This window comes from Triticum urartu, chromosome 2A (assembly GCF_056163025.1).
Source record: "Triticum urartu cultivar PI428250 chromosome 2A, HENAU_Tu73, whole genome shotgun sequence".
Lineage (NCBI taxonomy): Eukaryota > Viridiplantae > Streptophyta > Magnoliopsida > Poales > Poaceae > Triticum > Triticum urartu.
This window is the reverse complement of record NC_141874.1, coordinates 134427417-134448340: the sequence shown is the minus strand read 5'-3', so window position 1 is coordinate 134448340 and position 20924 is coordinate 134427417. Positions and strand designations below refer to the sequence as shown.

Sequence of the window (20924 nt, the reverse complement as noted above, 5' to 3'; positions counted from 1 at the left end):
TCGGTCTTTCTCAAAAATGGGCTGACAGGCAAATGATCTTGGTGTGCTGTGGTTTCATAGCATTTAGGCTGTATTTGGGTGTCAGGTTGCCCTATTCCTCTAAAAAAAGTTGTACAAGCACAAACCAAATGTTACGGCAGTTAATTTTCTGCATCCAAACAGCAGCCGAATTTGATGTCAAGCTTACGGTTCACACAAAACGCACAAACATTGCACAAATAGTGGGCCAAGTCTGGACCAAAATAGCATTGAATCCCAACAATGTAAGTTTGAGTGAGCCAGGCAAGCATCTCTAAAGACAGTCCAAACTCCAAACTATACAGCAAGTGCTAAATCTCACATTACAAATATTAGGATACAATTTGCCTGATTCCATAAGCGTCGGTTTTGACCAAACACTATTAAGTACTAAACCAGAAGCAGGTATGCCAAAATATCACTGAGACCTGGCAATTGGTTCAAGGGCTTCAATCATCACCACACTATTTCCTCTCAGAACCTGCACAAGATGAGACAGAACTTGATAAGTATTTTAATTGCAAGGAAAACTCAGCAGGAGTGACTCATCCTAGGAGTACAAGAGGAAGAATTACTAACCACCATCCCTATGTCGGTCTTCTCATCTCCATTGACCTCCACAGTGTTATCCACCACCAAATTCATGAACTGATCAAATCCACGAAGCGTGCCAATGACAACGCGGTTCGCATTCAGCTTGACTGGCAAAATTGAAAAGAAATCCAGTGAGTACTGGCTACACGAGAAACAACATCAACTAAAGCAACTATCAGAGTCTTTAACACTCACAGCCAACCAGCACAGAATTATATTCTAGGTTGCAACAACGCTACAAATAGCAACCATGGCTCCATTATATAGAGTTAACTAAGAGAACCAAGAAATACATCACAAACTCAGCGAAGCAACAAAAACTTAAAACAGAACAGAAAACTTTTTTAAACAAAATAACGAGCTGCAAAGAGTAAACAGAACTACATGTGAGGATGTGCACAAATATCTGAATGTTAACTTTGTAAGACTACACCTAAGCAACAGAGCAAAGCAGTAAATGCCCTATCAGAGTAACTATGACAAAGAAGCTTCATTTGGACATAAACCCATAGCTTTGTTAAGATATCATCCTTTAGGGCATTTACATAACCAAAGTGCCAGATAGCGAAGCTTGTCAGTGTAGAAAAAAACACACTATCCATTAATAGTATTACCATAAACCAGAAAAGAAATAAAGCAACTATGACAATCCTTAATTGTCTCAAGTCTTACTAACAACAAGGCAATCATTACCGATTCAGGGAGGCAAACCACGGTAACTACGAAAACCAAGGAATAAACTACAAAAACACACAACATACATACTAGCAGATAAATAAATTATAAAATAATAGAGCAACAGATAACTTCATTTTTTTAGAAAGTAAAACCAAGGTACAAAAACTACACAAAATTGCACATGACAATATGTGCACAAATGAACAGAACCATAAATGTCCCATCAGAGTAACTATGACAAAGAAGCTTCACTTGGACATAAACCAATAGCTTTGCTAAGATATCATCATTTAGGGCATTTATACATAACCAAAGTGGCAAACTGTGAAGCTGGTCAGCGTAGAATATCCATCGCTATTTACAAGCATAATCATAGCCAGCTATATTCACAAACCAGAGAAACAAATCAAGATGTGCAAAATTGCACATGACAATACATGCAGCAATACCAAAATGTGTAATTTGGTAAGACTATACACAAGCAACAGAACAGAAACATAAATGCCTATCAGAGTAACTATGACAAAGAAGCTTCATTTGGGCATAAACCCATAGCTTTGCTAAGATATCATCATTTAGGGCATTTACATAACCAAAACGGCAAACTACAAAGCTGACCAGCAGAACATGTCCATCGCTAGTTTCTAGTATATTCATAGCCAGCTTTATTCATAAACCAGAAAAAACATCAAACGACATTGACAATTTCTTAATTGTCTTGAGTCTAAACTAGCAGGACAATTATTGAGATAGAACATTTATGGATAATGCTGCAAACACTAACTACTAGCACTATTTTTACTTAAGCATTTGACAGTCTAATACTCATTCAAAGCCATTTGGTACAAATCTATCACAGGTTATGGTACCATTGCAATCATTGGTTCCACAATCTAGTGACAGAGTAATACTAGCAGATAGAATTATAAAATAATAAAGCAACAGCGAACTTAAAAAAAATGGCAAGAAGCTCCAAAGAATACATACAATTTCACATGAGAATAGGTGCTGGTAAGACTATACCCAAACAACAGAACAGAACCATAAATGCCCTATCAGAGTAACTATGACAAAGAAGCTTCATCTGGACGTAAATCCATAGCTTTGCTAAGATATCATCATTTAGGGGCATTTACATCACCAATGTGGCAAACTGCAAAGCTGGTCAGCAGAACATATCTGTCACCAGTTACAAGCATATTCGCGGTCATGCATAACTATAGTCAGCTCTATTTCATAAACCAGAAGCAAATCAACCGCCCTTCACAATTTCTGGACTGTCTAAACCAACAAAGATGTCAACTCAAATACTTCTAGAGATCAGTGCCCATACGCACTTGTAGGTTGCAGAAGCACTAAAGCTTCACCACAACAGTGCACAGACTGCAACGAATGAACAATCAAATTAAACAACATTCCACAATTTCTTCAGTAGTCATATACTGATACCAAGTACCAATTACTAGTCAGATGCAGTGAAAACTAACACAAACATAAGATTATTCCAAGTCACATATATCGCATAACCTAATCTTCATTCCCGATAGCACACAGCAATACCAGCGCATAGACGTCCAGGGAACCATATAAACTAAATCTCGCGTCCGATTAACGTTTATTCAGAACAAAGAAGATCTAGAATCTGACAGGCGCACTTACTTTGGAGCTTCTTGTCCATGTACCTGCAATCCACCAGACCAAAACAAAATTAGCATCAAAATCCCAACGAAACAGAGAAAAACCCAAGCGAAACAGATCGAATTCAAGATGAAAAGGCGTAGGGCTTACTTCTTCAGATCCGGCGGCTGCCCCGATCGGCTCATGGCGGCTCCCGACTGAACGAGGGGGAAAGCCTCTCTCCTCTACGCAGCCAAACCCTAGACCTTCGCAAGAGGGGGGAGGAAGTCGCGCCGCCGCCGCAAGAACCCTGAACCCTAGATATAAGACGAGGGAGGAGTGGGACGAGCCGCCTCTCTAAATAGGGCAGAGGGGCTGAAGGGCCAATGACATGCGGGCCCGACGGCCCCACACGAATCACACACCAAGAGAATCTTGGGATGTGGTGTGCGGGCGGAAATAACGCTGAGAGCAGGGGCGTATGTGCAAAAGCTACCACTGGAGGTCCGGAGCCCACCACGGCGCACGCGCACGAACGGACTCCCCTGAGCTCTGGACTGGACCGCGTGGGGAGAGGGGATGAGTGCCGGGGATCCCGCCGGCGATGCGGGGCCCAGCTCCCGCCGGGCCGGGGCGGCCGCGCGCCCGCGGCGGTTCCCGACGGCGGCGCAGCCGGAGGTCATGCGCGCGGCGGAGAAGGACGACAGCTACGCCGCCCACGTCACCGAGGCCTGCCGCGACGCCTTCCGCCACCTCTTCGGTTCGCAGAACCTCCCCCGAACTCGTCCTAGCTTATGGTTTGATGGTGATTTTTTTGGGTGATTTGAGGTGTTTTGGTGGTGATGCAGGTGCCAGGGTTGCCGTTGCTTACCAGAACGAGGTGACTTGCTAAACTAAAGTGGCATGTGCTTCTACTTAGTTTGCGGCAATTATCCTACTCTCCTCGAAATTTAGCATGATTTGCGTGTTGGTGAATGGTTTGGGTGATGTGGAGTGTGCTCCAAACTCCCAAGCCAAATGGAATCTATCAGTATTTGGTTACCTAGTGGTAGAAATTGTTCAGCCGTATTCATAGATTTACCATGATCAGAAGTGGTGACGAATGTTTTCAGACGTTGATGTTTTGGCGGGTGAATTTTGCGGAACACCTAGCAAAGATCACATGATTCAGAGGTTCGCAATTTTGTCATACCCTGCTGGTTAGTTCGAGGATGAACTAGGGATCCAGATTGAAAAGAAACAGGAAAAGTATATTCGGGGAATATCTCCGCTGTATATGTTACTGTAACATATATGTTTGCTCAAAGGCAATTTTGGAAATCAAGATAGCGGTACTATATAAAGGGAACGAAGTTCAGGTTAAAACGACAATGGGTGAAAGATGAACGTTAACTAGTTAAACACTTAACCAGTGCTGAAAGCTCCCACACAAGGTGTGGTCTGGGAAGGGAGTTTCTAGACAGACTTACCCTTGCATAATAATTCTGCAAGGAGGCTGGTTCGAGCCCAGGACCTCCAGGTCACAAGTGGAGGAACTCTGCCACTGTGCCAGGCCCGCCCTTCTAGTTAAAAACTTAACAGTAACTAATACGGCAAACGCAGAGAACCATCCATCTTGCCTTGATCCATCTTGACTGTTCCTTATCTGAATCTGCTGAGGCAGTAGCTGTAACACTAGTGCCTGACAAATTTGGCTAACCACTTACATTGCGCGGTAGTGAGCATGTCAACAAGAATAAAGGCCAAGAGTTAAAAGTTTCCATCTAAAAAAGGTGTTCTAACTAAATATGGTAGTCTACATTATATTCCAGATAGCTGATTTTTTTCAGGTTAGTACGGATTGAAAGCTTATTTGTTATATCTTATATACGGCGCTTGAATCTTGATGAGTTAATATTACATTTTGATTGGAGAATGTGAAGATGGCATTTGTACGGTAATCTCGGTAGAGTAGGATGATTGTCGTGCTGGATAAAAGAGATGTGTTTCCTATCTTTGTGAGCTCCACCAGTTATTGCATAGAGAATTGGTTTGAGTATTGTTCTCTCTGTATTTTTTTTTCTGTGCCAACATTCATATATACTCGCTCCGTACCAAAATATAAGACGTTTTTGCACTTCAATTTGAACCGCAAAAACGTCTTATATTTTGATACAAAGGTAGTACAATTTTCTTTTTTGTCATGTAATTTATTGAAGGTGGCGAGAACTTACATTGGTTTGAACTTCCGCAGATAAAATTGCTTGGGCAGTCCCTCTATTACTTGCTAACAACTGGTTCTGGCCAGCAAACACTCGGAGAAGAATATTGTGATATATCTCAGGTTATATTGCCTTTTGTTCTTTAACACCGTTTATGTTTTTATTTTCTGTCAGCGGGGACAAATGTTATCCACCTTTTAAGTGTGTGCTTCCAGTTATTTCAATTTATACCTGGTAGTATATTGTTGGCCCATAGTTCATCTGTTGCCATTGGAAATTTACCCTTGTCTCAGTTTTGCATAGAAATCACAAGAAAAAAAAAGTCCGTCGACGTAAAATATAGGGTTACTTTTCATCTCACGGTAAACACGATACTGTATTAGTTTACTAGATGGACCTTTTGATTAGCAAATTAATGTAAGATCCTGTTAAACAAAAGACATGGAACACCAAGTGTTATGACCGGTGAGATGGTCAAATTTATTTTGTATCTTGTAAATTTTGAGATGAAGAAAATAGTTGTGCCATTAGATTCGTGAAGCAATAATATTAATTTATTATGCTGATGATGGCCATGTTATGATTGAGCTGTTCAGGTTGCAACCTCACATGGGCTTCCACCGACACCTGCTAGGCGGATGCTTTTCATTTTGTATCAAACTACTGTGCCCTATCTCGCTGAAAGAATCAGGTAAGGTAGTAACAGTTTTAAATACGGTCCTTTAGCCAACATTCTCTTTGCTGGAAGAAGCTGATCGCATATTTTCTGTTCGTACCGGTTTAACAGTTCGAGAATTGTCTCCCGTGGTATTTACATGGATGACTCTCAGTTTGATAATCATCATGAAAATGATAATCCTAGTAGAGGCATAACAGAATCCTCTACAAATACGAATGAGTCTTCGAGAAGCTTGAGTTTTCCCATGCTCTCGAGGTTGAGAAGCAAAGCGCATGCCTTTTGGCTATGGGTAGTTCAGAAATGGCCTTCGGTACGCAATTGTTCTAGTTCTTATGTGCAATCTGTTTATATATAGAAAACCTCCCTATATTTACTCGTTGAGAAATGAGGAATGTAGTTCTCACACTAAAGAGATGCTTTTCTTGTCTAAACAACTATATGACGTGTCTTACCTGTTCCTAGATGCTGCCGCTTGGTCAAGATTTTATACAGTTGGCTATACGGACAAACCTGATGTTCTTCTACTTTGAAGGTATCTTATGTTCAATATGATATGTAAAGTGACTAACATCATTATCTATTTGAGATATATTGGTAGACCAATTTATCGTTAGTTTGGGTTGGTGTAACAATATCAACTGAGAAGTTCTCTTTCTTATGTCCTGCTTAGTGATCATCCAAGTCATGGAACCTGAATTTATTGTGAGGACAGTAGATAAATTAAAATGCCCAGATTGACCCCGTAATGACAAATTCAGCTCACTCGGTTTATCATGAGGTTATGTTGCATGTCAAAACACTGTCTCACACTGAGTGATCATCCAAGTCATGGAACCTGAATTTATTGTGAGGACAGTAGATAAATTAGAATGCCCAGATTGACCCCGTAATGACAAATTCAGCTCACTCGGTTTATCATGAGGTTATGTTGCATGTCAAAACACTGTCTCACACTGATACATTCCTAGACACTTTTGTTAAGTTGCTGTGCAGTTCTATTATTCAAAAAAATAAATACACCATTCAATTTACCTTCAAGCCTTAACCAATGGGGTAACAGTGGCTCAGTAATGATCGGCCTTATCCTTCTCTTATCACCTCAGTTGGATCTGTATTAACTACTCCCTCCGTTTCTAAATATAAGACTGTTTAGAGATTTCAATACAGACTACATGCGGAGCAAAATGGGTGAATCTATACTCTAAAATATGTCTATATACATCCATATGTAGTCCCTATTGAAATCTCTAAAACGCCTTATATTTAGAAACGGAGGGAGTACTATTCCTTCTGTTCACTATTATAAGATGTTTTAACTTTTTTCTGATCCGGATGTATATAGGCGCATTTTAGTGTGTTTGTTCACTCATTTCAGTCGGTATGTAGTCCATATTGAAATATCCAAAACATCTTATATTTGTGAACGGAGGGAGTAATTGTTAGGTGCCTGATTATGCTTCTTTTGTTTCCTTTTTAATAGGATTATATTATCATTTATCAAAGCGAGGAGCTGGTATTCATTATGTATTCATTGGTAAGCCAATGAATCAGAGGCCCAGGTACCTTTTTCTGTACTTATTCACTTTGTCTAAAAGACTAACTACATGAACTCACATAGAAACAAATCATAGAGCCATTGGTACCATGAGCCCACAATATTATGCCACAAATGAATCTGAGAATGTAAATGATAAGGAATTTATCATGGTCTCTAGTGTTTTGGACTATCTTCACACTATCTTCCTTTGAGGTCTAAAATTCTCCAGATGATCAAGTTTAATTCACTACATTTGCAGGTACCAAATTTTGGGTATCTTTTTGCTGATCCAGTTGTGTATTCTTGGTGCTGAAAGACTCCGAAGAAGTAACTTATCATCAATAGCTAGTTCCATTAATCAAATTTCGTCCGGAAGCTATCCTTCATCTACAGGTCCACTCTTTTACTGAATTTATTTAAATGGCTATTTTTGTGGAACCAATACATGTTTTTCTTATTATGTTGAAGCACTGAGTTGCTTTCTTACAATGTAGCAAATATCTATATGATGATGTTCTATTCTTACCCATGTGAACGGTGAACCAGGTCGGAGTGTCCCTGTTGTGAATGAAGATGGAAATATTATCAGTGACATCCGTCATGGCAAAGCTGTAGATTTGGCTTCTGGTTCAGAGGTATGTGTCTTCAGATGAACATTATTGAGTTTAAATTGCTGTTTTTGTGTACCCTAGAAGTTAGAACTGTGGAAAACCAACTTACGCTCCATTAATAACCAAACTAAAATGTTTACCTTTGTATGGAAGTGGACAGTTATATATTACTGTGCTTTCCGTCAGATGTACCTCCCAATGCATTTTTCTTGACAAAGCAAGCTCTTGAATCTACAAATGTTACAGTTCAAGATTAAAGATTATGGCTAGAATTGCATATATTTCAGACCACCTGTTTAAAAAAACTGTACATGTGATCTATTGTGTGGTGCTCATGTTTTGTGTATCATGTCAGGCATCCAGTAGCAAGAGCAAGTGCACTCTCTGTCTCAGTACCCGGCAGAATCCTACTGCCACAACCTGCGGACATGTCTTCTGCTGGTAAAACCTCTTTCAAATGCTATGTCTTTAACTAAACTGGGTTTCATCCCTCGCACCCTCTCTGGAATGGTATGGTAACTCATGGCATAACCTGCAGGAACTGCATAATGGAGTGGTGCAATGAGAAGCCTGAATGCCCCCTATGCAGAACTCCTATTACCCATTCAAGTTTAATTTGTATATATCATTCAGATTTCTAGCAGACCATTTAGCAAGGGATCATATCATTCATATCCTCTAGCGTGGATCCAATCAGATTTTATAAAGCCAACGCCTGACATCCATTGTGGGGGATCATCTTTTATCGGGAGACATGACATGGCCTGATGGTTTCTTATCGAGATTCGTAATCAGTAGGGCAAAGAGCTCCCGCGGGCTCCATGCCTTCCCCAAGACAAAGACATATTTATACCAAAAGAAGAAGGATGAATGGAAGACCAGTTGATGAAGTTGAAGAACAGTCGGGCTGTAGAGATCATCGGTAGCACTAAGGACCAATCTGAAATTAAACAAAAGATAAGTTTTAGTGCGGACAGATAAGTTCATGTTGGACACAAGTGAATTTTGTAGGGTAGAAGAATGAATGATTAGGATCATAGACCAGTTGAGCAGTGGCACTCTTTTTTTGTTTTCTGTACGTACGCACGCCTGTTTCCGGTCGCATCTTTTGCTGATATGCTTGCCTGTATCCCATATGTATTCCTGCCACATGTCTGCACTGAACATTTCGACCAGTAAATTTACGTAAGATTAGCTGCTTCATTTTCTTAACTGGAGTGCACCATCCTACGCATGGTTGTTGGAGCCATGGATCGACTGTACATGCTGATATTGACCTCGTCAGTGCTGGATGCCAGTTTCTTCCGCTGATAGCTTCCCGGCAGTCTGCAGCTCCCGAAGGAAAACCACCGGCGGTGTGCCTTTTTTCAGCAAAGTCATCGTCCACCAAAACAGAGCCCATGTTGTGTCGTGCACACACCGGTGACCGGCGATGCAGCGCAGCCGCAGCCGCCGCCGTGCTAGTCCGTTCGCCTCGTGCCCGGAGAAGAAGAATCCACCACGGCGCCACCCACTATAAAATCCGTCTTGGCTCACACAAATGTGATGCCGCGCCGATCCGTCACTGTCCTCCCAGCCCCATCCCGATTTTAACCTCCTCCCCTCGCACTGACTAAACCATGATTTGCCTCAGAGCCATCCCCTCCCCTCGACTCCTCCACCTACCCCTCCCCCGCCTCGCCTCCTCCCCGCTCCGCCGCATCAGGCCCTCCGCCGTCCTCTGCGCCGCCGCCGCCATGTCCTCCTCCCCCTCCGTCGCTGCGCCCACCGTAGCGGCACCGGTCGAGCACATCGTGCTCATCAAGGTCCGCCCGGAGGCCGTGGCCTCGGGGGCGGCCGCCGCGATGGTCTCCGCGCTGCAGGCGCTCTCCACGCTCGTCCCGGGGGTCTCCTACATCCACGCGGGCCCCGTGCTCCGCCTCCGCTCCCCGGCCGCCGAGGCGCTCGGCCCCACCCACCTCCTCCACTCCCGCTACGCCACCAAGGCCGACCTCGCCGCCTACGCGCCGCACCCGGCCCACGTCGCCGCCGTGCAGGCGCACGTCGCCCCCAACGCGCTCGACGCCACCGCCGTCGACTGGGTCAACGCCGCGGGCGCCCCGTCCCCCGTCGGCCCCGGCGCCGCCGTGCGCCTCACCCTCGCCAAGGTCAAGGAGGGCGTGGAGGTCGGGCAGCTCGTGGAGAAGGTGGCCGCCGCCACCAAGGACGCCGGCGAGGCCAGCGGCTCCAAGGTCAGCTTCGGGGAGAACTTCTCCCCCGCGCGGGCCAAGGGGTACCAGTTCGGGATGGTGGCCGTGTTCGGCAGCGTCGAGGAGCTGGACGCCGTGGAGGGCGACGGCAAGGTGGAGGAGGCCAAGGCCGCCCTCAGGCCCATGCTCGACGAGGTCATGGTGCTGGACTTCGTCGTCGACGCTCCGGCGGCCGCGAGCCTCTGATGGGGGGATTCAGGTTGATCTGGATCCTAGAGTGCTGTCGGTTTGGGAATAATGAACTCGTTTGCTTGTGAAATCTGTATCAATCTTGAGATGAATAACAATCAGTTGCTGTGCCTGCTGTGTGCTCCCAAGTATTTACATGCCGATGCATTCAGTTGGTACTTCCGTTTCTAATACCAGGAATCAGGAACCAAGCGCTGAATTTGTTCACAACCCTTCTCATCGCTAAACATGTGATATTAAGTATGCGATCGACATCTTTGGTATTCAAGCATATTCGTCGGCATTTGAATGTGGCGGCTCATGTATTAGCCAGTCATGTAAAAATTCTGTTAGTTATGTGCGTTTTTCATTCTACTTTGGATTGCGTCCGGGAGATTCTTTGTAATGTTGTATTTGATTTATAAAGTGTCAACGTTATTTCAAGAGAAAAGGACGCCGATAACTGCCACATGTGTGGTGTATCGGGTAGTTGTGCCACACGTCTCGTGTGGCATGGACACGAACCAGCCCGCACGACTGTGTCCGGGCGCGCAAAGGCACGGCTCGCACGTCTGATGTGTGGCAACCCCGCCCGCAGTCCGGGCCAGAGGACCCAGTAGCCCGCACGACCCAGTCGTCCCGGCCTCTGATCGATCCCCAATCCCGACTGCCGCCATCTTCTCCCACCTCCCGAACCCCTGCCTCCATTGCCGGCCTTCTCTGGTTGCCATGGCAACCAAAGCAGATCCGTAGAGCAGATCCGTAGGGCCTTCCCACCGCAAACCACACCCCTTATCTCCCCCACCCCCACTCCAACAACGCTCTTCAAAGACGACCGGCTAAAAGCAGGTGAATCTCCCGATCTCCCTACTGCTTCTCATCCTTCTTCTGGGCAGAAAATTACAAAATTACCGACGAAGGTGGCAACTAGATCCATCCTACAGGGGTAAAACACTACATAGGTTGTGTGTCTTCACAGTTGCCAAGCAGAATACGCTAGATCTGCCATGTACTACGCTAGAGATAACCGTAAGTTCTCAGTAGATTGATGCACGTAGTTGGTAAATGAAATGGATGTGTAGGAATCCATAAAAAGGGAGAGAAAATTTGAGAAATTTGGAATAAATGGGGGGGGGGGGTGAAAATTAATTGCCACTGGTGTCTAACGTCAGTTGCCACCTATCATTGTCGTCAACTGCCACCATGTCAACTTATTGCTTGCCATCCTATTGTAGAGGCTGATGCCATCAAATCAAACGGATAGCTAGCACCCAGATTTTAGAAAAGATAGTGGTTGAGAGCACATTGGCAGAAACGAGACGCGGAAAAGAATGAATCACGAAGATGGTGTTGATACTTGGGGTTCTCAAAGACCAGAAACGCCCCCTTGGGATGCATCAGAGTACAGTCAACTCATTTCTGTAGGGCCGTTGCTGCCACTACTAGAACAGTATGCAGGCATTGGTATGAGCGTGATAACAAAAAAAAGAACATTTGCCATGTTCGCGACGATGAAGATGACATTCTACTTATGTCCTACACTGTCATTTTTTCGCAGGTTCTTATGACCAAACCACACTCACGGGGGCTCCGTGGCAAGTTCAGTCGCAGGGCGCTAACACTGACAAATGTACGGGCAGGCAACTTCAACTAGCTAATATGGCTAATCAAGGTAACGCATACGAAAAAGAACACATACTGGTCTGGACATGAAAAATAAACTTGCAAAGGTTGGCAAAAGACTCACGAGTTATGTCGGGGGAAAACGCAGAGCCTTCATGCAGCACGTGGCAGCAGGCAGCACCCATGTACCTGCCATCGACGTCATACACAGGTGAGTCCATAAAAAGTGAAGTTGCGGACGGTGAATTAGCAGAAGGAGCATAGTTGACAACTGCAGTTGCCATGACTGGACAACTGCAATTGCCATGAATGAATAACTGCAGTTGTCATCCCTGGACAATTGTTGTTGCCCTCCCTAGACAAATGTAGTTGCCATGGAGGAACAACTGCAGTTGCCATGCCAGGACAACTGCAGTTGCCATGCCAGCACAAACTGCAGTTGCCATGTATTGACCAACTACTACGATGCTTACAGGTTATTACGGTGGTGGTACCCCGGCAAACGTCTCATGGCAAGCTTCACAGATTGCAGATAGAGCACGTCAATTTGGTGTGACAGACCACACAAGATGGGCACATGTAGCACAACAAGGTAAGGAAAAAATTGGACCACAAAAAGAGCACTACATTTGTTTTTGTGGCAAATAGCACGTGACGAAAAAAGAAGATTGTATCAGTGATGGTGGACAAAATCAAGCATAAAACGCTAACAAGTGGTTGTGTGCAATGAGTCATATATTGTCTTCGAAAATTTGCCAACTGCTAGAAGCATGTGTGCAGCACTAATGGTTGATCGCATTTGCCTAGTGAGCTCAAGCCTAGAATGCAAAGTTTTGATGCTAGAACACACTGGTTGCCATGTATTGGTAGCAGTATTTGCCATGTATGCAGGACTGCAGCTGCCATGCATGTAAAATCCAAGTTTTCGTACTAAAAAGGAGCTGGTTGTCGTGCATTGGCAAACAATAGTTGCCATGTTTGTTGGACTGTAGCTGACATGACTGGACAACTACAGTTGCCATGCATGTCCACACGCAGACTCACGGCTTGCTGTTTGAATGATGTCATGCCAAATCACTTGAAGTTGATGTGATCCGTTACAAATAAACATGTTATTCAAGCAAAATCTTACGCTCGTACCTGTTTTTTCTATTACAGGGCCTACAACTACAGTGAACAGCGGCACGGGGACATCTACTGCGGGGAGCTCTGAGCACACGGAGGACGCGTTCCACCAGCCAGCCAACAATCATGCCGCAAACAATGCTGAGTCAGAGTCGGAAATGGCAATCATTCCAGCAATGCCAACAGGCACCCCTTTGAACACAAGCACTGGTAACACTCAAGTAGATGAAACTGCCGCCGATACTGAAGTGAATGATGAAACTGATGACGAAGCACAAGGGGATGAAGATGGTGGGCAATCGGAGATCATGGTACCTCAGCCACCGTACATTGGGCAGAGATTTGAATCGTTCGCAGAAGCAAAGGAATTCTACCAGACATATGCAAAGTTCCATGGGTTTGCGATCAACACCGAATACCATAGGAAAATTAAGAAAACTAACGAATACAATAGAGGTTAGATGAGGTGCCACAAGGCACGAAGGAACAAGAAGGGGAAAGGTGTTGCGTCTGTCGTTCCGGAACGAAAGAGATGTATCATTCTCAAGACCGAATGCCCTGTCCGGTGTAAGCTAAACGTAGATGGAGCACACTGGGTGGTCACTCAATATTTTGACGAGCACAACCACAAACTCATAAAGAAGTTCGACCTGGTGAAATTTCTGACCGCCCACAGAGGATTCACCCCCCTCGAGAAGAAATTCATAAAGCTGCTACATGATTGTAACGTCGGTCCATCAAGAATGGTCCAGATACTATCACTCATCCACAGCAAAAACGGGACTCTAAGTAGCATGCCCTACATACCAGCCAATGTCACAAACCTAAAGGAAAAGTACCGTAGAGAGAGCAAGTTGGCTGACATAGAGTCCACAATGGCCTACTTCGATGAGAAAGCGAAGGGAGATCCATATTTCTTCTACAGGATAAGGTTGGACGATGAGGACCGTGTCAGGAACATGTATTGGGTGGATGGTGCTGCAAGGAGAGCCTACAAACATTTTCGAGATTGCATTTCATTCGACGCGACGTATCTCACTAATATGTACAAGATGCCATGTGCTCCATTCATAGGAATAAATAACCACAATCAGTCGTTGCAGTTCGGATGCGGGCTCGTTCAGAACGAAGACACGGATGGGTACGTTTGGCTGTTCAAGACCTTCTTGGAGTGCATGGATGGACTTGCTCCGATTAACATAATAACAGACCAGGATTTTAGCATGCGTGCAGGCATAGATGAGGTCTTTCCATTGGCAGTGCACAGGCACTGCAGGTGGCACATTATAAAGAAGGCTGAGGAGACGCTAGGACCGTTATTTGCTGACCGTCCAGAGCTGTACAAGGCATTCGAGCTATGCGTGGACCACAGCTTGACGGTGGAGGAGTTTGAAAGGAGCTGGATGGCCATGATTGAAACATATCAAGTCCCATACAACGAGACTCTTGCTAATCTGTGGGAGAAGCGAATGTACTGGGTGCCGGCCTACTTCATGCAGTGCTTCTTCCTGTTTCTGTAGACTACGCAGCGCAGCGAGGGGTTCAATGCTGTTTTGAAGCGGTACGTGAGCCCTGGCAACTCATTGCTACAGTTTGCCAAGCAGTACACAGCTTTGCAACAAAAAATACTGGGATCTGAGCTACAGCAAGAAGCGAACACCACGCTAAAGCAGCCAAAATTGCTAACGTATTTACCGATGGAGAGGCAAATGAGCAATATATACACCAACAAGATCTTTAACAAGTAAGTCAGTTGCGTTACGGTCGTATTTGCGCAAAGCACGAATGTAGTAGGTGCCATATAGAATACAATGCAGTTGTCATGATATGTGGTTGCCATGTTTAATGAAATACTGTTTGCCATGCTTACTCAGCTACAGTTGACATGTTCAATGGAAATTCCATTTGCCATGCTTACCCGGATGCAGTTTCCATGTTCAATGAAATGCAGTTGCCATGTTTTAATGCACTGTACTTCCATTGGGCATGTTGGTATGCAAATGCCGATGTCAATTGAAAAAATGTTATGTTGTTGCCATATCTACTGAAATGCAATTATCATGTTTACTAAAATGCAACTGCCATGTTTGCTGAAATGCAATTGCCATTATTTACTCAACTATAGTTGCCATGTTTAATAAAACGCAGTTGCCATGTTTTATGCAATGTGCTTCCATTGGGAACGTTTGTGTGGAAATGACGATGCCCAGTTGAAAAATATTATGCAGTTGCCATGTCTAATGTACTACAGTTGCCATATCTAATGTACTACAGTTGCCATGTCTAATGTACTACAGTTGCCATGTCTTATGTACTATATTTGCCATGTTCAAGGTGATATGTTTGCCATGTTCAAACAAAAATGTATTTCTATTTCCATGATGACATAATGTGCTACAAAAAAAGTGCACATGATAGTTTAACAGAAAACACACAAAACTTGCAGATTCCAGGAAGAAATAAAGCGTGCCAGCATGTTCACGGCTTTCCAGGTGGACGAACATACGTTCAAGGTGTGTTCTATTTTGGGCATGTTAGATTCAGAAACTGAAGACCCGGACAAAGGAAGGAACTACTTCGTGAAAGCCTCAATCAACCAAGGCGAATACTACTGCCAATGCTGTAAGTTTGAACGGGACGGCATTGTGTGCTGTCACATACTAAAAGTAATGGACATGAACGCTATGACACGGATGCCCCGCCATTTCATAAGGCGGCGATGGACTTGGGACGCTGACGACGCGTTGGCGCCGCAGACAACAAACGCAGTTCTGGCTGTGCATGACGAGAGACCTGAGTCAACCATGGAAGCCGTGAAGCACGTTGTGCTGACAAAGAACTATGCTGAGCTAATTGATGAAGCGTGCAAGAGTGATGAGACAGCGAGAGTCGCAGAAAAACACAGGAAGGCCCTGAAAAGAGAGCTTGATGAGATCAAGAAGAGGAAAGCTGAGGAAGCCTTACACAGATTCCCCCGCACATCAAGTGTGCCTTCGTCCATGGGGCCATCATCTGAAAACTCGGAGATAGGATCTGGAACAGCAAGCACACAAACCCAGGTCAGGAACCCGCCCCGTTCCATCACAAAGGGGCGTCCAAAAGAGATAAGGTACAAATCGGGATTGGAGATTCAAGCAAAACACAAGAAAATGAAGAAAGGGACGGGCAATCCGTAAGCAAAATTGGGGCGCTGTGACATGGTCCTTGGGGACATTTTGTTTTGTAACCTAGATGTTGTGAATTTTTTCTAGAAATGGGAGACTGACTCTTGAGGGGCATCAGAAGTTGTAGGAAAAATGCATTGAATGGGTAATTGCAGTTGCCATCTTGTGTGTGCTTGATCTGCCATGGTATATGTGTTTAATCTGCCATGCTATTTTGTACTAAATATGCCATGATATTTTATACTGAATCTATCATGGTAAATATACTGGGTCTACCATCTTGTTTATGCTGAATCTGCCGTGTTCTTTGTATTGAATCTGCCCTGTTAGCTGTACTGGAAAAATGTCATGTTATTTGTAATGACTCTACATCGCGTATTTTTTCATGATAATTCGACACGCTTTAGTCACACATGTTGTGTTGTGTGCAATATATGGGAAACAAAGTTGAAAAAGCGTAACGTGTATCAACCGCAGAAAAGGTTACGGCTACATGATTAAAACTACCATGGTAGCCGGTGCAGTTAGCAATGAAAAAGAAGAAGTAAAACAGCCAAATGAAAAAATGACGATGACTTTTAATAACCATGTCTGATGAACTACAGTTGCCATGTTTTAGAACATAGTGCACGCATTCGAAGCAGCAACCTGGTGGTGAAAACGATGAAACCACAAATAATAATGATAAACATAAAACGTATCTACTAACACGCCTGAAATAGGTTCACATCCACACAAAATATTACAGAAAATATTCAAATGTCACTCACGAACCACCACTGCGTACTAGGCTACTCGGGGTTGTAGTCATAGAATAGCACACGGACATAATTTTTGAGAAGAACAAAAGGTAGTACCTTACATTCCTCGGCAACAGAATGTAAGGTATGCATCCGGTGTGTAACGCCATGTGATCACTTGTACTTCTTGAAGACTTTCTTGACAGCTTCCTCCACGAACTCGCGTGCTCCGGACCGCTTGTTGAAATCTTCATTCGTCAACCAGTTCCATGTGTACAATTTCCGGAGCTCAACGACCGTTGCAGCATTGACAGCGGGAACAAGTCTACCTTCCCACTTTGCAAGGTATTCCAACATGTGAAAGCCACAGTCCGTCCTACACAAAAAAAAGAGTCAGGTGAACTCGCAAAAAGGACAGACATATCAATGATAAAATTCAATTCATATGTAACAACAAAGAGGGGTGGGATTGAGTAAAATGGCACATGAAGGGGGGTAGGAAATTATGTGTTCCTTTGTTTCGTAGTCGCCACGTACTCAATCGGGAAATGACTGATCTGGACCTTTGAGTTTTCATAGTGACGGTTCCATGTCTCTTTGACGTTGTTGATGAAGAATTCAGCATGCGAAGTAAGATTTGCATTGGCTGCCGAACGCATTGAATCAAGCACCTCAAAGTGTTGGTTCTTCAGGTCAAGACAGATCGCGTAGTGGTGACCACACTTGTCGCCTGGGTCGTGTGGTGCAAGCTCCTGGAACATGGGGAACATGACCTGCATGTAAAAGTGAAGAAAATGAGAAGCAGAGTTCACATGAAGAATAACAGAATGACAAAAAAAAGTAGAATCATGTAGAATGTTTAGTTATAGTGGGTAGTTGAAAGAAAGTTGCCGTCCATGTATGAACAAAATTTGCCGTGTATTTTACTTTGAAGTTGCCACATAGTTTGCACGGGATGCAAAAATCAAAAAGTCAGTTTGCACGGCAGCTGATGCCGCATGAAACATCTGCCACATAAACAGAGTGCAGATAATGGCAAAAAACCATACCATGTGAAAAAAAGTGCAAACAGGGAAGGAGTACTCACATATTTTTTCAGTGTGAGCTTGAATTGACCGTGTTGAGCAAAATTCTTCCTCGGGATTTTGTGGTGGAAGTCACCATCCCATATTTTGCAGGTCACACTGTAATGCATGATTGTTTTGTCGGGACACATATCCATATGCTTGTTGATGTAGTCAATCCCGCATGCAACTACATTCTTCGACATTTTACCATTTGGCCTCACGGACTCGGCAAGATCACCCAGGGCGACGTACGTCGCTTCGCATTGAATGACCTTGGTTCTGTCCAAACATGAGCTGTATGAAAAGGATATAACATGAAAGAATCATGTTTACTAAGTAAAAAAGGATGAACTAAAACGTAAGCGGATCATATATAGAAAGTAGAAAAAAATATGAATGGTAGAAAGAGCAAAGCAAAATGTGGTCATTACGCTTTCAGCTCCTTCATATGCTTGCTGCTGGCCCTCGCATTTCCAAATCGCTTGACAATATCGTACAGCTGGGTCTGTTCCTTTGTGGCCCTGACTTCGGGCTCGTAGTCTTCCGCGGGAGGTGGGTGAACTACCCTCTGCTGCCTCACAGAACCAGGGGTGGCACTCCTAATGATATCCTCAGATACCGTATCTGCAGGCACATTGGAACTTGATTGCCCCCGACCTCGTGAGGACCTCCTCTGTAATGCTGCCTCCTCGATCCTACAGTAAGCTTCATCAAGTGAAGGTGAAATCTCCTCAGGGGTGCCTGCAAGGATCAAAAAAGTGGGTTACGATACCTGGAAAACAAAACAAATGGAATGTGAAAAAGATAGGGGGCTTGATGTGAAATGTAGGTACAAAAAGTAGGGAGTTGCCATGTGGAGGCAAATCCAGTTGCCATGTGTAGTGCACTGTAGTTGCCATGTGACAACAACTCCAGTTGCCATGTTGTGTCAACTCTAGTTGTCATGTTCTTGCTGAATGGAAAATGCAGCATGGAAACAAAAATACAGGTGACATGGTGCAGCAAATCCAGTTGCCATGTGTATTGCACTGTAGTTGCCATGTGACAACAACTACAGTTGCCATGTTGAATCAACTTCAGTTGCCATGTGATTGCCGAATGTAAAATGCAGCATGGCAACAAAAAAATGTAGGTGACATGGTGCAGCAAATCCAGTTGCCATGTCATCACATAACAGTTGTCATCACAAGTGAGAAACCCAAAAAAAATGCTTGGGGCAAAAGTCAGACTACACAAATGTATACAAGAAAATGATAAGCACATAAGAAAATGTACCTTGGACGATCGGCTCTGCGAACTTGACAGCCTTCCTACCCTCAACCATTGGCTGCGCCATCATTGCGGGCATGCCTCCCGGAAAGCAAAGGCAACTGGCATAGGATCTGGCACCACTGGTTGATCTTGACTGATGCCAAGGCTGAAGCTCGGTGGGGTGAAGGCCATTGGGTGCCTCTCATGCCTACTGGCCGAACCACGAACAACTTGCGGGGCAGAATCCAAGGGCGAAAGATCAACAAACATATCTGAATCGGCCGCTACAGAATGATCAGGCTTATTTGTAGGGCGGGGCGTGTTGTCAGCGGTATCAGCCGCAACTTCCTTGACAATCTTCTTGTTTGGGCTGTAGGGGACACCAACATTGACTGGGAGCCTGGAAGTGCGCAGATTTAAGCTAGGGATTTCCACTGCGGGTAAAGGCGCAGTCTGCTCCGGACGTTCACCTGCGTCACTCGTGCCCGGCTTGACACCTGCATCAGTTGCGCTCCGGTCTTCCGGTTTCTCCATCACATTGCTTTTGGCAGGTGGCGGGAACAGTGTGGACGCAGGAACATAACCAGACTCATCTCTGCTGCTCCTAGCTATAGCTGGTGCGTTGGGTATGTCTGTTGATTGCTTGCGGGGGCTACGACGCTTCAGTGGAAGACCAGCACGCGAAATAGTCGCCTTAGCGGTATCTACACCGACAGGAGCTGGACTGTTGTGCCAAGACTCTCACCTGTAGATGGCACATCATTATGAACTACCGCCTCAGCCACTTCTGTCGTGGACACATGAGTGCCACCACGCACGCGCTTGGAATCAGTGTCAGATGAGCGGGAATCTTCCTTGCTTAGGTTGGTCTTGGGAGCGTCCACTTCAACGCTTGCTGATGGGGTGACATGGCTCACAGCAGCATCCTTCATTGCTAGAAGAGTTGGCAATATTTCAGCTGTCCTGGCAGACACCGACTCGTCACTCCCCGATGTACGGATGCCTGTTGTTCTAACCTGCACATCTGCAACCGGCAGAGATGGTCGGCCACTTGCGTCAGAGTTAGTGGGAACAGTTGACGATGCAGCAGCAGTTTTGTCGACTGGCGCCTCATGAACATCTGAGTTGCTCCCTGTTGACAACTTTGAATGAAGGCGTTCGAGTGGGTCCCTAATGATATGCTTGGCCCCGCGTGAAGTAGTCTTCTTCACCCTGCAAAAAAGAAAAGCACGTGAAAAAGGTATTAAAAATGAACAAAAAATATTTGCCATGATATAAAATCTAAAAAAAATGAAAAATAGGTGAAAAGGCTAATAGTTGCCATGTAAGGGGAATATGAGTTGCCATGTGGCATAGTTAGCAGTTGCTATGCAAATCCAGCAAGAGTTGCCATGCTAGCCAACTTGAAGAATGATAAAAATGTCTGATCTACCAGGAATGCAATTTCAAAACTAGGTATGGGATGAGCACACTAGCCAATGGAAAGATGGCAGTTGCCATGTAGGTACAATAAGAGTTGCCATTTGGCCTAGATAGCAGTTGCCATGTAAAAACAAGCAGGAATTGCCATGCAGTTAAAAAGGAAGGAAATCATTTGAAAAA

At 44.6% G+C, this 20924-nt stretch overlaps 4 protein-coding genes across 5 annotated transcripts; 3 read left to right on the top strand and 1 right to left on the bottom strand.

Annotated features, from left to right (window-relative positions):
- Positions 1-189: 189 nt before the first annotated feature.
- Positions 190-3370, bottom strand: LOC125536335 (putative small nuclear ribonucleoprotein G). Of its 2 annotated transcripts, none has more exons than XM_048699534.2 (4): positions 3079-3370; positions 2950-2972; positions 601-719; positions 190-499 (listed from the first exon to the last, which is right to left on the bottom strand). In XM_048699534.2, the coding sequence occupies exons 1-4, from the start codon at positions 3111-3113 to the stop codon at positions 437-439; spliced, it is 240 nt and encodes a 79-aa protein (XP_048555491.1). In that variant the 5' UTR covers positions 3114-3370; the 3' UTR covers positions 190-436. The 2 variants fall into 2 exon arrangements, with proteins under 2 accessions (XP_048555491.1, XP_048555490.1); XM_048699533.2 differs by having other exon boundaries at positions 598-719; positions 3079-3368.
- Positions 3371-3456: 86 nt separating this feature from the next.
- PEX10 (peroxin 10) lies at positions 3457-9147 on the top strand. The gene is made up of 11 exons (XM_048699531.2): positions 3457-3667; positions 3756-3787; positions 5141-5230; positions 5705-5799; positions 5896-6097; positions 6250-6319; positions 7268-7346; positions 7584-7717; positions 7871-7959; positions 8291-8376; positions 8474-9147. The coding sequence occupies exons 1-11, from the start codon at positions 3487-3489 to the stop codon at positions 8574-8576; spliced, it is 1161 nt and encodes a 386-aa protein (XP_048555488.1). The 5' UTR covers positions 3457-3486; the 3' UTR covers positions 8577-9147.
- Positions 9148-9340: 193 nt separating this feature from the next.
- LOC125536334 (stress-response A/B barrel domain-containing protein DABB1-like) lies at positions 9341-10485 on the top strand. The gene has a single exon (XM_048699532.2). The coding sequence runs from the start codon at positions 9555-9557 to the stop codon at positions 10368-10370; it is 816 nt and encodes a 271-aa protein (XP_048555489.1). The 5' UTR covers positions 9341-9554; the 3' UTR covers positions 10371-10485.
- Positions 10486-13653: 3168 nt separating this feature from the next.
- LOC147984277 (protein FAR1-RELATED SEQUENCE 5-like) lies at positions 13654-16276 on the top strand. Its single transcript, XM_087541036.1, has 3 exons — positions 13654-14527; positions 14621-14844; positions 15547-16276. The coding sequence occupies exons 1-3, from the start codon at positions 13844-13846 to the stop codon at positions 16274-16276; spliced, it is 1638 nt and encodes a 545-aa protein (XP_087397162.1). The 5' UTR covers positions 13654-13843.
- The last annotated feature ends 4648 nt before the right edge of the window (positions 16277-20924 follow it).